Below are 22,957 nucleotides of genomic sequence, written 5' to 3'. Positions count from 1 at the left end.
TGGCAATGAAGTACACCTGTGCAAGCTTACGCTGCCAATTCATTGCTTTCATTGGCCCGTTCAATACTCTTTCAGACAAGCGGCTTCTGAACCGAATCCTACCATTTCGTGGATTTCAATCAATCCACTCTATGGCACTTCCGTTCCCCTCCTTGGGGAACGAAGGGTTACTTCTGTAACCTCGAACGTTTCTTTGCACATTAGTTAACAGATTACACAAGTTAATTACTAGTTCACTAAAATCACACAAAACAACCAATTAATCACACAAGACTGCATAAATCTGCATTCACATGTGTAACGAAGCCATCATAACTCATTTAACTTAATTTTAAGTGTTTATACAAACTATATTTCTTTTACCTGCAGAGAAGTAAAGAAACACATCAGTACGAGGTCTTTAATGAACTCTAATCCGAGCTGCCCTGTTTAACGTCTTTTATGCATGTGCTGTACAGGATATACAAAAAATAACTTTGGGATTAGCCCAACAATACATTATAGTTAATGAATTCACAATAAATCCATTTATTCAGCAAAATTTTTGTAGGGGGGTCCCTTTTTTATTATTTATATATATGCACACATTGCATATTTATTGACCCTTTACATGTACATCACTCCAACATTATGTGTTACTAACAGTTGTAAACTTTTTATTGATATTTTTTAAATTTTTAAATCTGCAAATTTTCTCCCTGTTATGTAATGTAATGTCTTAAAGGATCTGAAAGGGATGTGTAAATGGTTTTTACTGATTCGAGATGCAGTAAAATCATTAGTCACTGCTTTGTAATAAACCCATAAATGTTAGTAACACATCAGTTATAATGTTGGGTTAGTGGTATAAGTAGGGTTGTGCCGATAGACGATAGTATTGTGTATCGACGATATCGTCGAAAGCTGAAACTTATGACGATTTTAAAGACAACATTTAGCTTGCTTCGCACTAATATTACATGTTTTAATTGCATTATTGAATAATATGAGTAGTATTGTTATTTTTAATCATCATCATTAATAATAAATTAACTATGAATAATATGAATGCTTCAGCTGTTTACATCAACATTACCTGACTGACACTTTTGGACAAAAATAAATTATTTTGATTGCTCTCTTGGGTTCTCTCTGTTTCAGCAGCAGCAGTTGAAGCGCAAGCTGCAAGTGAGGGTTAGAATTATTATCCAAGATCAAACGTTATGCAAATGCAATAGGTTAATAAATGAGTTTAAAAGTCAGCCGAAAGGTAATTGAATATGCTTAGATATTTGTTTAATTATAATGATAATAATAATATTATAATAATTGCCGTGCCCCCATGCGATAGTGTCGTGTATCGGCAATCTCACAGGGGGGCAATATGTTGATCTGAAAATTTCGTATATAGCCCAAAACTAGTGTTAAGTCAGCATAGAGTTTATAAATGTAACACGTTGAAGTAGTATACATTTTACAGTAAGGTTCCTATATCCCTCAACTGATGCTTTGCTAGGTATCAGTCATATTAGAAAATATTCTTCAAACAAGAAAAACATGCAAGTTGAAGATTGTGAAGTGTTGAGCCTGAGCTATTGTTCATTATATGATCACGTTAACTGCATAAAGTAACACATGTATAACACATGTAACAGCGATTTAGTATTATGGAATAAATGTGTTGTTTATTGTTTAGTCATGTCATTTAATCAAAGAACAAATAAATTAGTCTATGTGAAAGTAAACATTAGATGTTAATGTAAAGAGATACAACAATGAGAAACTTTTTAACTGATGCGTATGTTTATTTAACATTAATATTACTGTAACATGTAACATTTATTAACGCTTAACATATGTGTTGTTTACGGTAAATTCGTGTTAATGTATTAATTGACATTATCTAATGCAATCTTCCTGTAAATGTTACCCTATTTAATCTCAAGAATCAGTTAATTTACTGTCAACAAACTAGCGGTCGCTAAACTGTTCATCTCAAAACACACGGTAGCATCTGTCTCACAGAGAGCAAAATCGTGCCCGCATGTGGCTGAGTGCTGTCTGATTGCGCATGTCCGGCTGAGATTGCATCACTCTGAATGTGCATGTCTGGTTGAGATTGCACCAGTCTGAGACTGCCTCCCATAAAAAGCCCATAGATAAGAAGTATGTTAACACGGACCACTCTATCTGTTTATGTGTCTGTGTTCATTGCTGATTTATGCAGCACAAGGAAATATTGGCACAGAGACAGGCTGCTGAAGCTGCTGCAGTTGCTGTGCCAGGAACTGTACAGACAATGCAGTGCCAGGTGCAAGAGACCTACAATAGGAATTGCAGCAGGTTTACTTGTGCAACACGTAAGAAATTCACCTGTGCCAAATGCAGGGAAGATGGACACTGAGTCTGCAAACACGGAAAAGTTTGAAATACTTTTAAAAATATAACCGACTTGTGTATCCATATATTGTGAATGTGGGTCTTTTGTATAAATATGGCAGGCATATCTGAACAAACACAAAGGTTCAGCCTGCCCTCGTTTAAGCTAAAAAATCCAAATGTGCCAGGCTTCACAGGTAATGAGTGTGTTTGCACAACAAAAGCAGGTGAACAATGGAGCTGAAGGCCTGTGCAAATCTCAGCAGGGGCGCTAGTAGGTGTTACAGTAGGTCCAGGGAGTTCATGCAAATTTGCGCATGTTTAGTAACGTTTAGTAAGTAGTAATCTAGTCTTAATAAGCCATTCATATATCCCTTCCACAATTTACAGAAAACTCTGAATTAGAATAAAAGTAACATCCCTTTTTTTAAATCTAAAATAAAAATGATGTCCAACCAACACAAAATATATATTTTTTCAAGCTTACTGGCTTCCAGAGGTTGAGAAAATTGACATGTTAAATGGGGAGTATTTATCAACTAAAATTACAGGCTAATAAAAAACTTGGAGCATATAATGTTTAACCATAATATAAAATTTACATAAAAGGTCATTTGTGTGCTTAAAGTCCATACTGACCATTAGTGAGACTAATGCTGTCGATTAATAAACCTGAAACACATGTGGTTGTTTTTCAAGCTGCATCGGCCAGCCCACTGGTTGTTCTCCAAATGCCCTTATGCTATTTTCATGCTACACACAATAGTGAGATGGTATCTGTAGTGTCTCAAGTCAGACAAAATTTTCAACCAGAATGTACTACTTCAAGAAATAATTCACATAATTCAATTGCTTTCTACAGCATTGCATGAAGTTGAACACACAGACACAAGCTTGCAACACATGCTTGTAGAGAATATTTATTATAATCACAGTAACATTTCATTTTATTTTGTATTAATGTTGTATAACCCCTTCAAATGTAATATTATGACCAAAAAGAAAACAAATCATACAGTCAGTATCGATACATGAGATACCATACTTGGTACAAAATCAGTAATAATTACAAAAATATAACATTTACCACAGAACATCAATGTTAGGTGATTAATACTGAAATATGTGATTCATCTGCTAAGGCAATTTATACAAACACACATCTATGGGATAAATTAAGGGACCAGTTTAACAATGTTTTCCTGGATTTACAGGTGTTATCAGGTAATCGTATAATTATTTTATAATAATATAATTTCAAATGAAACTATGCTTTGATACTTAAACAAATACCTAAGTTTTTATCTTTCTGCTAATATAAAGTATTTCTATAGCAAAACTGGCCCACCTCCTGGTACAGTATGACTTTAAAAAAAGTGTTTTAAGCACATAAGCCTTGCTGAGAGTTTGGATGACTAAAATTGTTTTTGCACACAGCATAACTAATCAATATGCAGGATTGATGAATCACTTTTAGTGGGTACAGTCCCTTACCATTTTTCCTATCCAGTTAATGTTTGGTTAGATAAATCTATAAATCATTCTTTCAGAACTTTGCGTGTCTTTCCAAACTAATTTAGCATATCATGGTGAAAAGGGGTGTTGTTTTTATGTGTGTGTGTTAAAAACAATCTTTAATAACTTTGTGGTTGAAAAATTGACCCTTCGCTGGTAATCTGGCCAATCATAATGCCAATATTGAACTAATTTGCTCTGTTATTGGATTAGGACAGCCTGCATAATTTTAGTTTATGGGTATGTGATGTGACAAGAACCAGTAAACTACCTGAGGACCCAGAAGCTGACAGGTGAGATGAGCTAACTTATCCTGCATAAATACCCAGATAAACAATGAATTCATCTTTACTGTCTCCTATATATTCATAGATGCATTATTGATTTATTTGTGATGTCACCGTTTGCTTTTGTTTGTTATTTATGTTAGTGAATTAATCTGTAACATTTTATTTGTATTCAAATGATCCCAACTTCCCATTATTTTACTTGAAGGCTATAGAGTTGAGATTAAGTAAGTACACAATACTAACCTTAAAATTCACAATAGCACATTATACGTGGCATAGACAACATCTGAAAAGTCAGTATATACTATATACTGAGTTATTATGTATAAAACAGGGTACAAGAGAATGACACATTTGATGATGAACAGATTTCAGCCTCACTTCTTTCATAATTATTTTCTTTTACCTTTTCATCTTACATCAATTGTTTAGCTAGCCAAACTTATTGATCACAGCCAGTGTTATCTTATGTGTGTTGATTGTGAATGTGCCAGGCCTTCTCAGACTGCTGAGCTGGATAGTTTGACCCACCCCACTTCAGTATAGGCCCCTGTGATATGCCAGTACAATGCTGCCATCAGTTTGGACCAGGAAGTCTGTACCTCTGGTGTAAAGCACTCTCCAAACTCCTCTGCAAGTATCTCCAGAATAACCCCACTTAAGATCTGTTGTCAAAAGAAAAAAATTAATTGTTAAAACAGAGCTTAAACAGATTGATGTTGGTTTAGTAAATATGCAGCAGCTTTTTCATGGTTTACAGTGACTATTGGTAAATAAATACAAAGGTGTTAACTAATGAGCAAAATGTATGTTAATGTTTTTATTTATTAGTATGGGCGAAATATATCTTTATTGTCAATGAAGAAAAAATTGAAAAAAATATGTTACTAAGGTGGCACCCTTGCAAATATATTCCAATATATACCCTTCATGTCGTAATATATGAACCTCAAGCACTCAAACAAATAATTGTTTGCTACTCATCCAAACTACTTATTTAAAAATGAACTGAAACAACACTATTCTTGAGTATTTTTGGGACAACTTAGCTGTTTTATATTCAGTTTGCTTCAGTCCATTACTTAATCGATTTTTGTTGGGGCAACATGAAGGAATTGTGTGCTCATGTGCTGCAAAAGACAGGTCACAAACATCAATCATCCATGCTTACATAGAAAACAGAAAATATTAGATTCTGTCTCATCTCATGCACATGTATTTCAGTCTGATTTCCATGAATACACACAGGATTGAACAGTTGTTGTCTTCTGTGCCCACTGTTATGGAATGCTAGGATTTTCAGTAAAAAAAGATGCAGTTTTGAAGTTTACTGAATCTATGCACAATTATTGTTTTTATTTTCTGTTGTTTTAGGAGATGTTTGGGATCAATCTTTGAAAGTTTAATACACAGTCTCCTAATAAAATTTTTTTTTTCATTATTCTATTTCATACGCTTGCATTAAAAGAGGCTGTTCAGTTCTGTAGTTGATCATGACAAAATACTACCTGTTGAAAATAAAGAGGAAAAAAAACATGCACTGGAGAGAAAGATGCAGTAGGTGTCCATACTGTGGGATCACATATTCCAGCGAATAACTGGTGGCCAAAATTCATTGATTGCACTTTCCACCAGCAAAAGCAGAAGGTGAAGGTTTAATTAGCGTTATGACACAGTTTTTGCTTAAATAATTGCAAGGAACACAACATTATGGGTTAAAAAAGTTAAAAAGAGGACAGATTATTGGTGTGTGTCTTGCTGACGCATCTGTGACCGAGACAGAAAGTCTTTGTTACGTCAAGAGCCACGTTATCCAGGGTAATGTTAGCATACAACCAAGAAGGACGAACCACATCCAACAGGAGTAACTGGATGAAAGAGAAAGCTGTCTGAAAGGGATGTCCAGGTGCTTATTTCCCGGACACAGGAGTATTGAACACATTACCAATTTTTTTCAGAAAACATATTTTCAATGATGCTGTTGACTTGAGTGTTTCACTACATGTTGGTAACAAACAAAGAAATCCTCATATGCAAAGAAAAACAAAAAAGTAGTTGGAAAGCAACCCTCTGCCCTTTGTCTGTCATGGGTCAGGTTTGATCAGGGTTTCTAGTAGGTAGTGAATGGGGAGCAGATAGGGTAGCATTAAAGGATATTTATTGTGGGTTGATTAGATGAGTGCTAGATTATGGTTGTGTGGTATATGGGTCAGCAGCAGAGACATCTCTTGGAAAATTGGACAAAATACAACATGAGGTATTAAGATTAAGTATAGGTGCAATTAAAACTACACCAATTGCAGCACTACAAATTGAATTGGGGGAAATGTCTTTGGAAATGAGAAGAGTCCAACTGTCAGTAAGTTACTGGATAAATTTGAAAGGGCAGTCAAGAACATCCAACACTAGAAACACTAAAACCTTGTTGGAAAAAAAGAGGAAAATAAAAGTTTTGGGTGGACAGTGTTAAAAAAAGCAACAGAAATAAAAGTCAGTCATTTAAATATTAGTCCTACTGTACCTTTACCAGTAGTTAAACAATGGTTACTACCAGACGCAACAGTAGATTTTACACTATTAGAAAAGAGAGAAAAGGATGAGAAATGTAATTTGTTTTATGTACAAAAATATATTAATGAATTTTAGTTATGTTAAAATATATATAGATGCCTCTAAGAGCTTAAATAGACTAGGAGTGGCCTTTACAGTTCCTGAATTTGAAATATTGGTCGGGAAAAAGATTAGTGATGAAGTCATGATATATACAAGAGAAATTATTGCATTTGTATTAGCAATACGATGGGTAGAGGAGATAAGGCCTTTGAAATCAATCATCTGTTCTGACTCAAGTACTTCACTGGCAAGTTTATGATATAGTAATTCAGAAAGTAGACCAGACATTTTATTAGAAATAATGCAAACATTGTATGGAATTCAAATGATAGGTATAACAGTAATATTTTTATGGCTACCTGCGCATATTGGTGTTCAAGGTAATGAAATTGCAGATAAGGAAGCAAAACAAGCTGTTAAAAATAATGACATCAGTATAAATTTAAGTATAAGAGTGAAGTCAAGTGTATTATTAAGAAAATAATGAAGGAAAGGTGGCAAAAACAATGGGGTAATGAAAAAAAGGGCCGTTGTTTTTTTAAAATTCAAAAAAAAAAAGTTGGAAATTAGAACTGTAGGAAAAAACAGGAGAGAGGAGGTAATAATATCTAGGATGAGATGTGGACACACAAAGTTAAATAGTACACTTTTTTTACATAAAAGGTAAATTAATTTAGGTAGGCTACTTTATTTGTTAGTGGAATGGGGGGAACATTTTTGGCAGTGAATAATGTTCTCACCACTTAAAAAAATAAATAGATAAATAAAATAACTTGCAAAAAGGATGCAATAAAAATTGCAAGCTCTTAATTATTTTTCATAATCTTATTCGTACATGCCTATATTGCGCCGACAAGAACAAGCCCTAAAACAAAGTCTATAGAAAGGAGTTATTAATATGCTATTGATATTAGTTAATTTTAATGATCATAAACACAAACTGCGTTGTATGATAAACGCCTTTACAATGTAGTGTCTACGATCTTTTCTGAAGAACAGATAATCCATGTTATCACCTACTCCCCAGCCAGGTTTTCATCTCTTTTTTTTTTTTTTTCTCGCTACAAACAATAAAGTATCATCGCCAGACCAGTGGATTGAATTATATTTAGCTACTCCTTATTTATTTCCGTTTCATTTCAAAAAACAAAAGTTTTGTATTGCATATGTTTTTTTAAAAATTAATCATTCAGCCTACCTGCAGCGCATATGAGAGGTTGATGCGTCAAATGCCCTTTACTCATGCATTATACCTGTTTCATTTATGGCACTGTAAACTTGACTTCACAGGCTGATCATCTTCAAACTCAAAAGGGATTTTTAAGTGTCCTAACTTGAGACTGCTGCTGGATAATGAGATGTTTCTTAACTGTTAGCGATGTCAAAATGAAAGCAAACATTAAAAAGGGTTTTGCGTTTTATCCATTGCATACCTTAGTTTTAATAATAATGAATATAATAAATTATAATATTAATCATAGTGTAGACTACTGTGCAGTGTACAACAAAACATTTTTATTAGGTTACTCTAACAGACCTAATCCCTAACTGAAAAATGAATGTGAAAATGACAGGCAGTTGCATGTCCGCTAAAATTGATTTAACAACATATTTCTTTTGCGTTCTTTTCCCCTTTAGAGTTCAAGAGAGTTTTATTTAAACACACCTGACCTGACCTGATGCGGGGGCCAGATCTCTGCACTATTGCTTTAGTTTCACAATTTTCATAATTTCATTACATTTTCATATGGTAAAATATCTCAATTTATGTTCTGAAAGTAGTAGGAATGACGGAAGTGTTTCACTTTCACTTTTGAGTGAGCTTCTGTCATGGATTATTTTAGTACCATTGACCATTTCATTCATGCCCTGTGACAAACTGGAGTATTAGATGCAAATTCGGAGTAAGGACTGGTGAGGGTGTTATGGAATTTAATAATCCATGCCAAATGGAAGGAAAAAAAACATACGCATTTTGCGATGTGTGTGCGTCTGTGTGCGCCGTATGTGTGGATCTTGTTGAAAAATATGGCTAAAATTCCTACATGACGATAATAGTTTGATTGCAGTCTTCTACTTCTTTGGCCTTAGTCCCGTATGGTTGCGGGGTCAGCTCTTTTGGAACAAGTCCTCCATTTAGACTTGTCCATATGATAACGACTTTTTTTTACACATTCCGGCCGGCCTATCGTCTGGGCCTGTCACCCTCATACACTCACACACTCATACACTACGAACAATTTAGCCTACCCAATTCACCTGCAGCATGTCTTTGAACTGTGGGGGAAACCAGAGCACCTGGAGGAAACCCATGCAAACCAAGGGAGAACATGCAAACTCCACACAGAAATGCCAACAGAGCAGAGGTTCGAACCAGCGACCTTCTTGCTCTGAGGCGACAGCACTACCTACTGCGCCACGGCTTAAGATGCAGATTGTGATGCATTTTGGAAACAGATGAGCCCCTGGTCTAATGCACCACCTGACTTGAGAAACCCATTCTCAAAGATTATTTGGGTAGCACACATATTTTGAATGCCTTCGGAAGAATTTAAATGAACCATTTTAATATAGATTAATTCCAAGATTATAAATATATATATATATATATATATATATATATATATATATATATATATATATATATATATATATATATATATATACACACACACAAACACATACACATACACACACACACACACACACACACACATACATACATAATTTACCTCCTGGTAAACATCATTTGGGAAAAAAATTCAAAGGGAGATAATAATTCGGACTTCAAATATATATTAACTTTGTGTTTTATCACTTTAAGACAAATGTATTAGTTCAAATTTGACATTGAAGGCTGATTGCTACATATTTGCTCACCGGCATATATTCAAATACAATTTTCCTTAAATAAAACTTGAAATAAATGCAAAACATTTATATAGGACACTATAAACAAGGCTACATTTATGAAACCATTTAAAAAAGTGTGGGCTCAAGTGGGCTTTAACATTATCATACTTACTTTGAAGTATATTGGTTCCACTTTGTATTTAAAGGCATGTGCTTTTCCCACCAGTACCAGCACAGATGATACTTTCTCTGGGTCATGTAGGTTCTCCACAACTGTGTTAATGGCGTTCATGACACGTCGGGCATGTTTTCTCAGCTGAGAGCTTTTCTCCATCTCCTCCGGATCCTCCATATCCTGGAACTGACTGAAATACTGCTTTGCTGAGGGGAAGTTAACAAAGAATCTGTAGAAGACAGAAACAAGATTAACTGAAAAAATGTAAAATCTAGTATTGAAAGAAGTGTTTAGTGAAATTCCAAGTGAGCATTTCAATAGTAATGTATAAATATTCGTATTTAACAGAAGAACAATATGCTCCTCAAAAAATAAATAAAATCAAATTTTAACAATAATGTTGTAATAATTTGTTTTTAATTGTTTTGTTTTTACAACCTTGAATAAGTACTCCATCCGTCCTTGAAGAGCATCATCAATTTGATTGCCAGTATTATTTAAAAACATATTAGCAAGGATGCCAGTACATTTGTCTGTCTTTTTTCAATGTTGTTAATGGTAATGGTAAAGCGATGGTTGTGGATAGAATAAAATTTCTATAGGCAGGGGTGCACATAAGTGTTCTACAAGTCTGCCTTCCCATCCCCACAACTAATAACCTAAAAGTATAATATTTCAACAGATTGGGAGTCATCTAAAGACACTGTTTAGATGTGATATTGCAAGACATTTTACACTTTTTTTACACCACTTTCAAGACTTGTTGAGCTATAGGCTGTGACCCTGATGATACAGTAGCTGCTTGCAGTTATTCTTTCATCATCAACATCATCATTTTCATCCACTTATGCGGGGTTAGGTCGCTTGGGCAGCAGTCTTAGGAGAGAACCCCAGACTTCCCTTTCCCCAGACATTTCTTCCGGCTTTCGGGGGATCCCAAGTCGTTCCTAGGCCATCCGAGAGACATAGTCCCTCCAGCATGTCCTGGGTCTTCGCCGAGGCCTGGAACACCTCCCTAGGTAGGCGTCCTAGAGGCATCCGAAACAGATGCCCAAGCCACCTCAGCTGACTCCTCTCGAATTGGAGGAGCAGCGGCTCTACTCCGTGCTTCTTCCGGGTGACTGAGCTCCTCACCTTGTCTATAGGGGTGCACCCAGCCACCCTATGAAGGAAACTCATTTCAGCTGCTTGTATTTGAAATCTTGTGCTTTCGGTCATGACCCAAAGCTCATGACCATAGGTGAGAGTAGGAATGTAGATTGACCGGTAAATCGAGAGCTTTGCCTTTCAGCTCAGCTCATTCTTCACCACAACGGGCCACTACATCGACCACATTACTGCTGCCACTCCACCGATCTGCCTGTCAATCTCACGCTCCATCCTTGCCTCACTTGTGAACAAAACCCCAAGATACTTAAATTCCTCCACCTGGAGTAAGGACTTTCCTCCAACCTGGAGATGGCAAACCACCTTTTCCGGTAGAGCACCATGGCCTCAGACTTGGAGGTACTGATTCTCATCCTAGCCACGTCACGCTCGGCAGCAAACCACCCCAGTGCATGCTAAAGGTCCATGTTTGAAGAAGCCAACAGAAACATATCGTCTGCGAATAACAGATGAAATCCTGTGGTCCCCAAACCAGACCCCCTCCAGCCCAAGGCTACGCTTTGAAATTTTGTCCATAAAAATTATGAACAGAATTGGTGAAAGGGCAGCCCTACCGGAGCCCAACATGCACTGGACACAAGTCTGACTTATTGCCGGCAATGCGAACCAAACTCCTACTCTGTTCCTACAGGGACGAGACAGCCCTTAACAAAGAGCCTCTGACCCCATACTTCTACAGCACCCTCCACAGAATGCCACGAGGGACATGGTCGAATGCCTTCTACAAGTCTACAAAACACATGTGAGTACCCGGAGGAAACCCATGCAAACACGGGGAAAACATGCAGAGTCCACACAGAAATGCCAAGAACCAGCGACCTTCGTGCTGTGAGTCGACAGTGCTAACCACTGTGTCGCCTGCTTGCAGTTATATTTATAATTAATAATTGTTTAGTTTTATTTACATTTTCAATTAATTGCTACAGTTTGTGTGTTTGTTAGTTCATGTAGCATTTTTATATTCATATTGGTCTCAGTTTATTGCAATGTAGTCTCAGCCTCAGATGCACTGCCTACAGACATTTGGCTAAACATCAGATGCTTATGGCACACTTTTTTGGAAACACTTTTGCAGATCTTCAGTTGTCCTCTGATTGGTTTAAATGTAGAGAATTTCCAGGAGTTGAGTGTGCAGATATTTTCATGCTCCTAAACATGACATGGCACAAACCGAAATGGTTGGTTGGTTAACCTTTTATTCACATAACATAGTGGGTGGTCCTTGACCATTCAAAGCAGCTATAGTTCTTAAACCTTCAGCCATCAGTCAGAGGTCTGGCTGCACAAGACTAATTGCAATGCAACTATACAAATAGCATTAGGCTTATGATTCTAAAAACCATGACTCTTTGTGAACATTTTGCTCATGGGTACACTTGGCATATGAGTGCCTTTATGCCTTTAAAATCCAGAGAGCACAAGCTCCATAAATTAGATAGGCACAAGCCAATAAATGCAAATTATGGAACATGGTAGATTGAAAGACTGAATGAATGAAGAGAATTCAAAAGAGAGAGAAATTTGGGGAATGAATGCCAGTGTGGTGTATGAATGCAGTGCAGAGCTGAAGTGGCTCTGATGAGAAGCATGTCATTAAGTCACAGCAGGGAAAATGAGAAGCAGGTGCAGAGAGAGCGAGCGAGAGAGAAAGATTTATTATTTTTAAATCAAACTTACAAAAAATAAAATCAAATTTGTGAAGTGAAGTTTGTCATCAGTAACAGAACATAAAACTCCTTCAGCGAACCAAATATTCTGAAATATTTTTCCTAAACAACATGCACTTTTATACAACTTAAAGTAAATAAAAAATCTTGACTTAACTAAAAACACCATATTAAAATATTGATTCTGTCTCCTTTGTAGTGATGTAAATAGCCATCTTGTTTTCCCCAAGAATGAAATTCAATAAATCACACTCTGATGTCTTTTGAAGTATTTAACATCAAGAATGAAAATCTGTGAATTGAAATCTTCATCAAATTGGATCAAAATCTTCATCAAATAAAAAAATATCTTTAAAAACATCAAATAGTAAAAACTGTTTTTCTGTTAGAACAGTAAAGACATTGCTTATGTACATCTAATTCAGTACAAAAATAAAAGCATTAACAGCGATAATATGGAGACAGATTAGACTCAATAATAATTCATGCAAAAGACACGATGTACACATACGTAGCCAAATTCACATGCATAAAACCAAATTCACGAAGTAAAATATTTATTTAATTCACAAAAAATGTTCATGTGCACAAAATAAAAATACATTTTCATAAAATGCGTTTCACAAATGCAAAACACGATTTGCAAATGTATAAGAGTGTACAAAAAGTTTTGAATGCTTAAAACTTGCGAGTTCATCCTGAATGAGAATGTGCAAATCCTCTTTCACGTACGACTCCCCCTGGATGCGTGTGTGTGTATTTTTGAGACTTTCTCCCACTTTCCATTATTGATAACTAAAACTGATATTTTGCAAAAGAGAAGGTATGTTTCGTATTTTCAATGAGAATGAAAGGAGACAGTTATGTTATAGGCTCCGTTTTCTTACAAATATGCTTGCAGTGAAGATGACAATCATATACATATGCAGCGCGACGCCTCAACATTTTTGCTATCTGTTAAGTTGCTAATATCAAAATGAAAATAGGCAGTTCCTTATATCATGTTTCCATTTTATTGTTAAGATAGTGAAACATAGCCTGCAGGATGATGTGAATGAGGTTATAATGTACACTGTTCCCTTTGAAGATTTACCCGTGTCCTCAGGAGTTTGTTTTTCATATCAAAAAGTCTGAACTTACAAGGAGAGGATGCAGGACTGAACTGTTTGTTTGAACTGACATCTGAACTGAAGATGTCTCTGTTTTCCCCCATCCACACTGAGATGGAGAAGCAGCGTTTTAGAATGAAAACAGCCTCTTCAGCGTTTCCAAAACGCTGTTTTCTGCACTCGAGGACTCCGGCGTAGTGTGCACGGATAGTGTAACCATAGCAAAACTTGTGCGTTTTAAAACTAAAATGTATTAGTCTAAACGGGGCTATAAAAAAGTTCAACTTATCACCAAAAACAAAAAAAAACACACACACAGTAGTCCAAGTTGGGTGAGATTGATAACCTTGGAAAGGATTCTCTGTCAAAGGGAACAACTCTTCCTTAGGCCGAGTTCAGACTGCATGATTTTTAAAGTAGACATTTTCACACTGCATGGGCTAGTGTTCCGTCGGTACTTTGTTCACACTGCAAGATGTACATCTTCCTGCCTAAACCACAGCAAATGAAGCTCTGCCCAACTGAGTCTGGTTCCCTCAAGTTTTTTTTTCTTCACTCCCATCAGGTGAAGTTTTTTTTCCCTCTCCGCTGTCGCCACTGCCTCGCATGGTTCAGGATTGGTAGAGCTACGCATCGATGAATTGGCTCTTCAGTGTTTGAACTCTCAGTAATGATTAAATCACACTGAACTGAGCTAAACTGAACTGAACTGAACTTAAACACTAAAACCCGAACCACACTGTTCCAGTTACTATGACCATTTATGTGAAGCTGCTTTGACACAATCTACATTGTAAAAGCGCTATACAAATAAAGCTGAATTGAATTGAATTGAAGATGTATAGACGACAAGGTGGTTCACACTGCATGACTTTAAAATAGGAAGAATCGCCGACAACTTTGTACAAACTACGTTTCACAACCAAACACATGCGAGGAAGACATGGAAACAATTTGAGGTCACTTAATATACATCATGGGCGAGGCAGTGGCACAGTAGGTAGTACTGTCGCCTCACAGCAAGAAGGTAGCTGGGTTGCTGGTTCAAACCTCGGCTCAGTTGGCGTTTCTGTGTGGAGTTTGCATGTTCTCCCTGCCTTTGCGTGGGTTTCCTCCGGGTGCTCCGGTTTCCCTCACAGTCCAAAGACATGTGGTACAGGTGAATTGGGTAGGCTAAATTGTCCGTAGTGTATGAGTGTGTGTGTGTGTGAATATGTGTCTGGATGTTTCCCAGAGATGGGTTGTGGCTGGAAAGGCATCCGCTGCGTAAAAACTTGCTGGATAAGTTGGTGGTTCATTCTGCTGTGGCGACCCCGGATTAATAAAGGGACTAAGCCGACAAGAAAATAAATGAATGAATGAATGAATAATATACATCATGTTATTAACTACATAATGATAAATCCTGTAGTGGGGTAGAAAATGTACTTATTTTGCTCACCTGACTTCGAAGGGAGCAATTACTCTTAACCTTTTTTTTTTCGACACGGTTATTCTTATTGCTCAGATGACACATCAAACAGACGGTGCTCCTGCCAAATTTTAAGTTGTTTTTTCTCAATTTCTTGGGTTCAAATAAACTGAAAATTAGGGCTTTTAAGTTCTCCCCCAACCTCCTGCTGGCCTGCAGGTGCCCACAGTAGTGAATGCTGCTTTCTCATTAGCTGTTGGTGATCGTTGATGTTATTTTTAATCAGACCTCATTACCTATGGCATGATTTCAGGGTTTTTGTGGGGTCTTAAAAAGTCTAAAATTTAAAAATCTAAATTTAAGGTCTTAAAAAGTGTTAAGTTCGCTGTTCTATTTCTTAAATATTTTCGCACAGGTCTTATTTTTGCAATGTCCATGTAACGCTACATCGAATGCTTATTTAAATTCTTTTTTTGTTGTTGTTGCTAGGTTTTTGCGGTGTTGTAGTTGTTTATTTCACTAGTCCAATTGCTATTTGCGGTATTACAACTACAAAATGGTCAACTTGCAATAGCCAATCAGCTTTCTTTTATAAAACTTACGCGTGGCGAATGTTATGTCATCGCCGTGTTTGCGGAAGTTCGCTTTGAGTGCACGCAACATGATTTCAGCTGGCAAAGTATGGTGTTATTGTATGGAACAAAATCAATGCCAAAAGTCTTGAATTAAAAAGCTTGTTGAATATCACAAACTGAAAAAAATAATACACCGTATTAACAAGTTCTTGCATTTTAATGACTTGAATTCCAGGGTTTGTATTTTTAGGTCCTGAAATTTAACATATCTGTTTATTTAAGCTGTGAATATTTCAACGAAAAATATTTCAAACACGTTTTCATACTAAAAAATTAAATAATTCATATTCAATTTTCAGATTTCACTTACAAAATATCCAATACCCTTTAAAAATACGATGTATAATATTCAAAAGGTAATTTTCAGTTCATTTTATTTCAGTTCAAATATTTGCTTCCATAAATTCAGTGGATCAAATTCGACTGTTAAAATTCAACATTACATCCAGGAACTGCAGGAGAAGCAATAGATTGCAGATTGAAGATCGCCAGCTGCTCTAGCTTTCACCAGCAGGTGGAGATGGAATAATGTAAGATTTTGAGCTTGCCTGGAATGTGAATGGCGCACAGCGATTTCAGCCGCGTATGACTCCAGAGGAGCAGAGGGCGCGGCGACACAGCGGATTAACAGTGAATTAGTGTGTGCCCGCGTGCCATGCGCGTCTGGGGACTCGATCGTAAAGCCAGTGCCGAAGGGGTCACATATGGAGTAATCCGAGCGGCGTGACAGCGGCTGCGGATGCCATATGCCCCAGGAGCCTCTGAAATAATTTCAGTGGGAGCAGTATTTTGCTATCGAACTATCTCAGACAGTTCAGCATTAGCTGAGTGCGCTCTCTGGAGAGGCGTGCTGCCATGGTGACTGAGTCCAGCTCCAGCCCGAGAAAAGAGATCCTCCGCACGGGGGCGAGTTTGCTCTTTTCTCGGTTGACCTGAAGCCCCAAAAGGTGGAGGTGCCGGAGCACCTTGTTAGGGATGCAACGGTATCAGAATTTCACGGTACGATAATACCTCGGTATGAATGGCAAAGTACGGTATTTATTGAATAATTTACAGGAAAAACAAAACTAATGAAAAGACTCGAAAAAAGTGCCAAAACAAATTAGCCATCTATCTGTAAGTTTTGAAACAGGAACTTCATTTTTTCGATTTTAATAACAAAAAACTAATAAACCATATGAAAAAAATAACTTTACATTTATTATTGTTGAAAACTCATCAAATTCAACATTTAATCACTCACTCACTTAGATAGAGATGGTTTTTTTTTTTAAAGAAAATTATCATATAACTATAATCTGGTAAAAGCTGGGATCTCTGGGCATGTCCCCTGCAACAGAAAAAAAAAAAACCTCTCATTTGGGACTGAGGTTTCTGGGACAGAGAGATATGATTTAGCCAAGGTTGACAGCAGTGGGTAACATTGTGCTTTGTCTTTCCACCACTTGAGAGGACAAGCCATTAGTGACATAGAGGTCTCTTTGCGGTACAAGTCAATGTCTGCATCAATCTAACAAGTATGTCTGTTCTGCAGTTCCCATGACTGTTTTTAGTCATATTACCCAACTTATATTTCACCACAGTCTGGCAGTGCCTGCATACCATTATTTTCTTTGTCACCTTTTCTCCTTTTTCGTATCTTTTTAGTAAGAAACCGAAATTCTTCCACACATCCGATTTAAATCCCGCTTTAGGTTCGATCATTTCCAGCTCTTTTTCTTCCCCGCTACTAGCAACACACTCCATTTCCACATTACTGGATCTGTAGTGACAACAAACCGCAAAGAATGATGGCCACGCCTAGGCTGATGGGAATTGTAGTTCCCGCTACCTCCGGTTCGCTTCATTCGCCTACGCAAACTTTTCTCAGAAATATAGTTTTATTGAGTCATGCGCCTACGGTAATATTGAAAAAAAATTCTATTGCGGTATGACGGTATTTACAAAATTTGTTACATCCCTACGCCTTGTCTCTGCATAATCAATTGCTCCCAAGAGTGGGCTAAAATCAGCCAGTCGCCGAGATAATTGAGTTTGGGGATGCCCGCGAGCCGAAGGGGCGCTAAGGCACCCTCCGCGAGCTTGGTGAAGACCCACGGAGATAGAGAGAGCCGGATGGGGAGGACTTTGTATTGCTAAGCTCGACTTTCGAACGCAAACCGCAGATTTTTTAACTGACGGTGACGTGGAATAATAGAGACATCGGAGTACATGTCCTTCAGGTCTACCGCTGCAGACCAATCCTGAAGACAAACGCACAAGAGGATGCGCTTCTGTGTAAGCATTCTGAACAGCAGCTTGTGCAGACAGCGGTTCAAATCGCGAAGATCTAGGATTGGCCGTGACCCACCGCTATTTTTGGGCACGAGGAAGTACGGGCTGTAAAACCCGCTCTCCATCTCGGCTGGAGGGACCAGCTCGATTGCATCCTTCGCCAGGAGAACAGCAATCTCCTCTCGCAAGACAGGGGCGGACAGGGGGCTGACCCTTGTGAAATACACACCCGTGAACTTGCGGGGCCGTTCAGCTAAATGAATTGCGTAGCCGAGTCTGATTGAGCCACCTCAAATGGCTGGTCCGCACTAACCAGGCAGGCAGAGCCCTCACTGATGGACTCATCACTACAATCCCTGACGTATCAGCAATGGGGCAGCGCGGAGTGGGTGTGCTGATCCAGGAAGTGCGAGGGTCCCGCGGAAAAGCTGGAAGCGAGAGATACACTCACCCTTCGCACCCAAACTCCGGAGGGGGGGCTCGAGGGGTGGGAGAAAGGAGACCATTCTCCCAGCGCCTGTGAGCCAGAACCTGCGAGCTGGAAAGCATAGCGTACCAGACTGGCAGGGTTCAGGCTGTCACATCTGGGGAAGTGGAAAAGTGCTCTTTCATTGATGTTCGGCTGGCAGTGAAAAGTGCCATTGGAAATGGGGCCTGCCCCTCCAGCGGGGAAAGAGCAAGTTCCCTCTTCTCCGGATGACCTGTCCCAGGGACGCTTCGCGGTCCGTTTACCGGACTAAACGTTGCTCTGGGCAGGGGGGGCTGCCTGCTTTCAAGGAGCTCGACACGCCCACTTTGCCTGGGGCGGGGCAGCCCTCGTAGGCGGGCGCCTTCGGCGAGGAGCAGCAGATATGGATGGCTCGGCAGGCGGAGCGGGCTTACGTTCCCGCCGATAGGTGACATTACCCATCGCATCAAACTGCTCTCTCACCGCCTTGAATTCCTGGGTGAATTCACAGACGGTGTCGCTGAACAGGCCAGCTTGGGATATGGGGGAGTCAAGAAAGCAGCCTTTGTCGACTTTGCGCATATCAGCCAAGTTTAGCGAGAGGTGGCGATCCTGGACCACTAATGTGGACATCATCCTCCCAAACACACGCGCAGCGGACTTAGTGGTCCAAAGAGTATAGTCGGTTGTGTTGCAGAGCTCGTGAAGTAAGCTTGGGTCGGACCCACCCTCGTGCAGCTGGGCCAGCGCCTGCGCTTGGAAGCACTGGTAGGTGGCCATAGCGTGCAAGGCAAGAAGAGGCGCCACGCAGACAAAGATTGTTCGCAATGGCGCACTGGACCTGAGGAATCGCTTCATATCCCATGGCTGCTCCACCGTCAAGAGTGGTGAGGGCGGAGGGACACGCAGAACGGGCACAAAAAGGTGCCCTCCAACACTGCGTGAGCCTACTGTGAATCTCCGGGAAGAAGGGGATGAGAGGCTTCGAAGGCTTGGCTCTCTTGTCCTCTACGTAGCACCTATCTAGTGGGTCTGACCGCAGAGCTGGGGGATAAACCATCTCCAACCCCACGGCCGAAGCAGCCCGGGAAAGCACGGCTAACATGTCCGTTTCGGGATCCGTTTTGACTGCGCTCACCTGCCCGGAGGGGGCGAGCGGGTCTGGATCTTCGTTGGACAATGAAAGCCCACCCTCCGATTCAGCAATAGACGTCTGGTCCCCGGTGTCATCCAACGTAAGGGCTACCATCTGGTTAGACGGATCACTTCCTCCGCTCGAAGCTTGGATGGAGCGCTTGGTGGAGCGGGAGATCTGCGGACCCGGAGGTGACGGATAATCTCCCAATGGAACCCTCAGATCTGCCCGAGTGCCCACTGCAGTGCAGGGGGACAGCTGGGGTGGTTCGCCCTTTTGCAAGGGCTAGCCGCGATCTGAACTGCGCAACAGTCATGGCATCGAAATGACGACATGAACTGCCCGTGAACACTGCATTAACATGCTGGACCCCCAGACATGCAACGCAGTGCTTGTGCCCATCATCCGGGGACAGGATCCAGAAACGCACCACCACCACATCCAGAAACGCACGGTCGGAGCGCCATCCTGAAAAGGACGTGCTGCACGACTGTGTTGCTCTTTTTGTCAAATTTGCAACTTTATACGCACCGCTCTGGAGGCCTGAACCCAAAGAACGCCAGGCAAGAGAGAAACCCAGCTCGACCATCGCGTGTACACACTCTGGACCGGAAGACCCCTCTCGTTCGCTCGAAATCGCTGGATATCAGCAGGAGGAACCCTCATCGACTCTCTCAGAAGGCTGTAATAGTCTCTGAAGCGAAAAGGATGGCGTTGTCTTGCTTTCCCTGTGCTTATATGCTGAATTGATTGCAACAAGCATCAGGTGCGCAACCTTACGCTGCCAATTCATCTGGCATTTTATTGGCAGACGATTGGCTTTCTGAACGAAATCCCCATATGTGGATTAAATCCACTTATAGCATTGAAGTTCCCCATCCGTAAGGGAACTAAAATTACTAAATTTACAATAAATATAAAAAAAAGTGCTGAGGCATGAATCATGAAGGTGACTAAGCTGATGAGTTGTGATTAATAACACTGTTATCCACCTCTGTTATCTGTTATCCTACTCCTGTGTAAAGACAAGCTAAAGTCGGATAATATAAAACTTATTCTAAAAAAAAAAAACAGCTGAGGAAGTTTTTGTTATTAATAAATATCAATTTTAAAAATATAATTAATTACAATATCTTATACTAAAACACACTTTGTCTCGGATAGAGGTTTGGAAATAGTTGGTTCTTCCTGCAGGTCTTGATGCATGGACCAAGCAAACATGGGTCTCTTAGGATGCTTTCACACCTGGTTCGATTGCCTTTTCCAAACCCAAGTTCATTTGTCCTCCCTTGCCACCTTCTCATCTGGTTTGTGTTTTGGGTTGGACGTGGTGGGAAGCAGACTGCTAATTTAAGTTTTTTTGTGTGTGAAAAAGGAGCTCAAATCAGCTGATAAAGAGGTGGTGGAGGGCAGAACAGGGTATTAAATGTTCTGAATAGTTTGTGGGTGTGTGGAGTAGGGCCGTCACGATTCTGACAAAAATATGAATTATGATTTTTTTTTTTGCTTAAAATCAAGATCATGATTCTATCTCACGATTTTGTAAATGTAAAATAAAGGTTAATATGAGTAGGCTGTTATTATTGTTAATTATCAACCATATGGTAAAACAACAATAATATTAGGCATATGTGTAGGTCTACTGTTGTTTAAAATGCTCAATTTTGTATTATGGTGGACTTGAACAGACTTAAATATGTCCTGTTTGTTAATACACAGTAAAATGATGACATCAAAATATAACTGTTTATAGTTCTGAAGTTGATTTATTATGTTTAAGACATGTGCTTGTCATCTGTCATTGACAACATTATTAGATCATTATATTTCCCCTTATATATAGGCTAGGGTTGTTATACTGACACAGTAAACGTTCGAGGTTACAGAAGTAACCCTTCGTTCCCCGAGGAGGGGAACGGAAGTGCCATGAAAGGGGAGGATTCGGATCAGAAGCCGCTTATCTGGAGAGTATTGAACGGGCCAATGAATGAAATTAATTGGCAGCGTAAGCTTGCGCAGGTGTGCGACATCTGCAATCATCTCAGCATATAAGCACACCTGAAGCCAGCAGACGCCATCCTTTTAAGCTGAAGAGACTTTCAAACAGCTAAGGGACAGTCATTATGGCGACGGAATATGGCACTTCCGTTCCCCTCCTCGGGGAACGAAGGGTTACTTCTGTAACCTCGAACGTTCCCCTTCGGTTGGGGAACTTCAGTGCCATGAATGGGAGAATATGGAAAGCGCCATAATGACTGCACCTTACCAACACCCCCGATGAGGAGATAGTCAAGCAAGCGTGACGCACCCACATCATGGGGGGCGCGGTCCTCCAACGTGTCCCTGGCCCTAATTTATCCTACTTCAACAGAAGTTTTACGGATTTAGATATATTTTTTGGGAAGTCGTGAGCATCTAGATAATTCTAGGAAATACGACAGTACGTTGGGAAGCGTGCAATCCCGATAGGGAGGACGCTGCGGAGGCCATCCGTTACCCAAGGGGGGGATAGATGGCAGAATTTACCTATGGACTAGCCCTAAAAAGGGGGAGTACGCATAGCAAAGAGTGGTTAGCGGAGAGGGAAGACACGGGTCCGCCCAGGGGGGGACTTAACCGTGGCGGAATAAGCATATGGGATCGCCTAGTGGGGATCACGCATAGCAGGCACCTATACCCAAAACGCGGGCTGACCAGCGGGCAGACCTACAACGTAGTGGGCCAGCAAGTGACTCCTCCGCTGAGTCAGTGCTGGGGGCCACGGAGGAATCTGCAGGGCTCACCTGACGGGGAACTTTACTGACAGATAAAAAAGGCGCACGTACCTCCGTGTTAGGGAGAATGGCGCAGCAAGCGTGTTTCAACACCCTACCGAGTTGTCTCCTCAATCACCAAAGGGTTACCTAATACCCTTGAGGAAACCGGCTCCACTCGCAGATTGTAAAACCTTGCAAATGTGTTGGGTGTCGCCCAGCCCGCAGCTCTACAGATGTCTGTTAGAGAGGCGCCGCGTGCATGCGCCCAAGAGGATGCAACGCTCCGAGTGGAGTGTGCACGTACTCCCGGGGGACACGGCTGACCTCGACTCGAATAAGCGAGTGAAATGGCATCCACAATCCAGTGGGATAATCTTTGTTTCGATACGGCACTTCCCTGCTGCCGACCGCCATAACAGACAAAGAGCTGCTCAGATGATCTAAAATTCTGAGTACGGTCCACATAAATGCGCAGAGCGCGAACTGGACAAAGTAAAGAAAGGGCTGGGTCTGCCTCCTCCGGGGGCAGCGCTTGCAGGTTCACTACCTGA

General features: G+C 40.0%; 1 protein-coding gene across 1 annotated transcript in view; it reads right to left on the bottom strand.

Moving 5' to 3' along the window:
• Nucleotides 1–3,262: 3,262 nt before the first annotated feature.
• cygb2 (cytoglobin 2) overlaps nucleotides 3,263–22,957 on the bottom strand; it is a 31,248-nt gene continuing 11,553 nt past the window's right edge. The window contains 2 exon segments of the mRNA NM_001024224.2: nucleotides 3,263–4,828; nucleotides 9,802–10,033. Coding sequence (NP_001019395.2) covers nucleotides 4,664–4,828; nucleotides 9,802–10,033 — 397 coding nt within the window. The 3' untranslated portion in view covers nucleotides 3,263–4,663.

Source organism: Danio rerio, chromosome 6 (assembly GCF_049306965.1).
Source record: "Danio rerio strain Tuebingen ecotype United States chromosome 6, GRCz12tu, whole genome shotgun sequence".
NCBI classification, from domain to species: Eukaryota; Metazoa; Chordata; class Actinopteri; order Cypriniformes; family Danionidae; genus Danio; species Danio rerio.
This window is presented reverse-complemented; position numbering and strand designations above follow the sequence as displayed.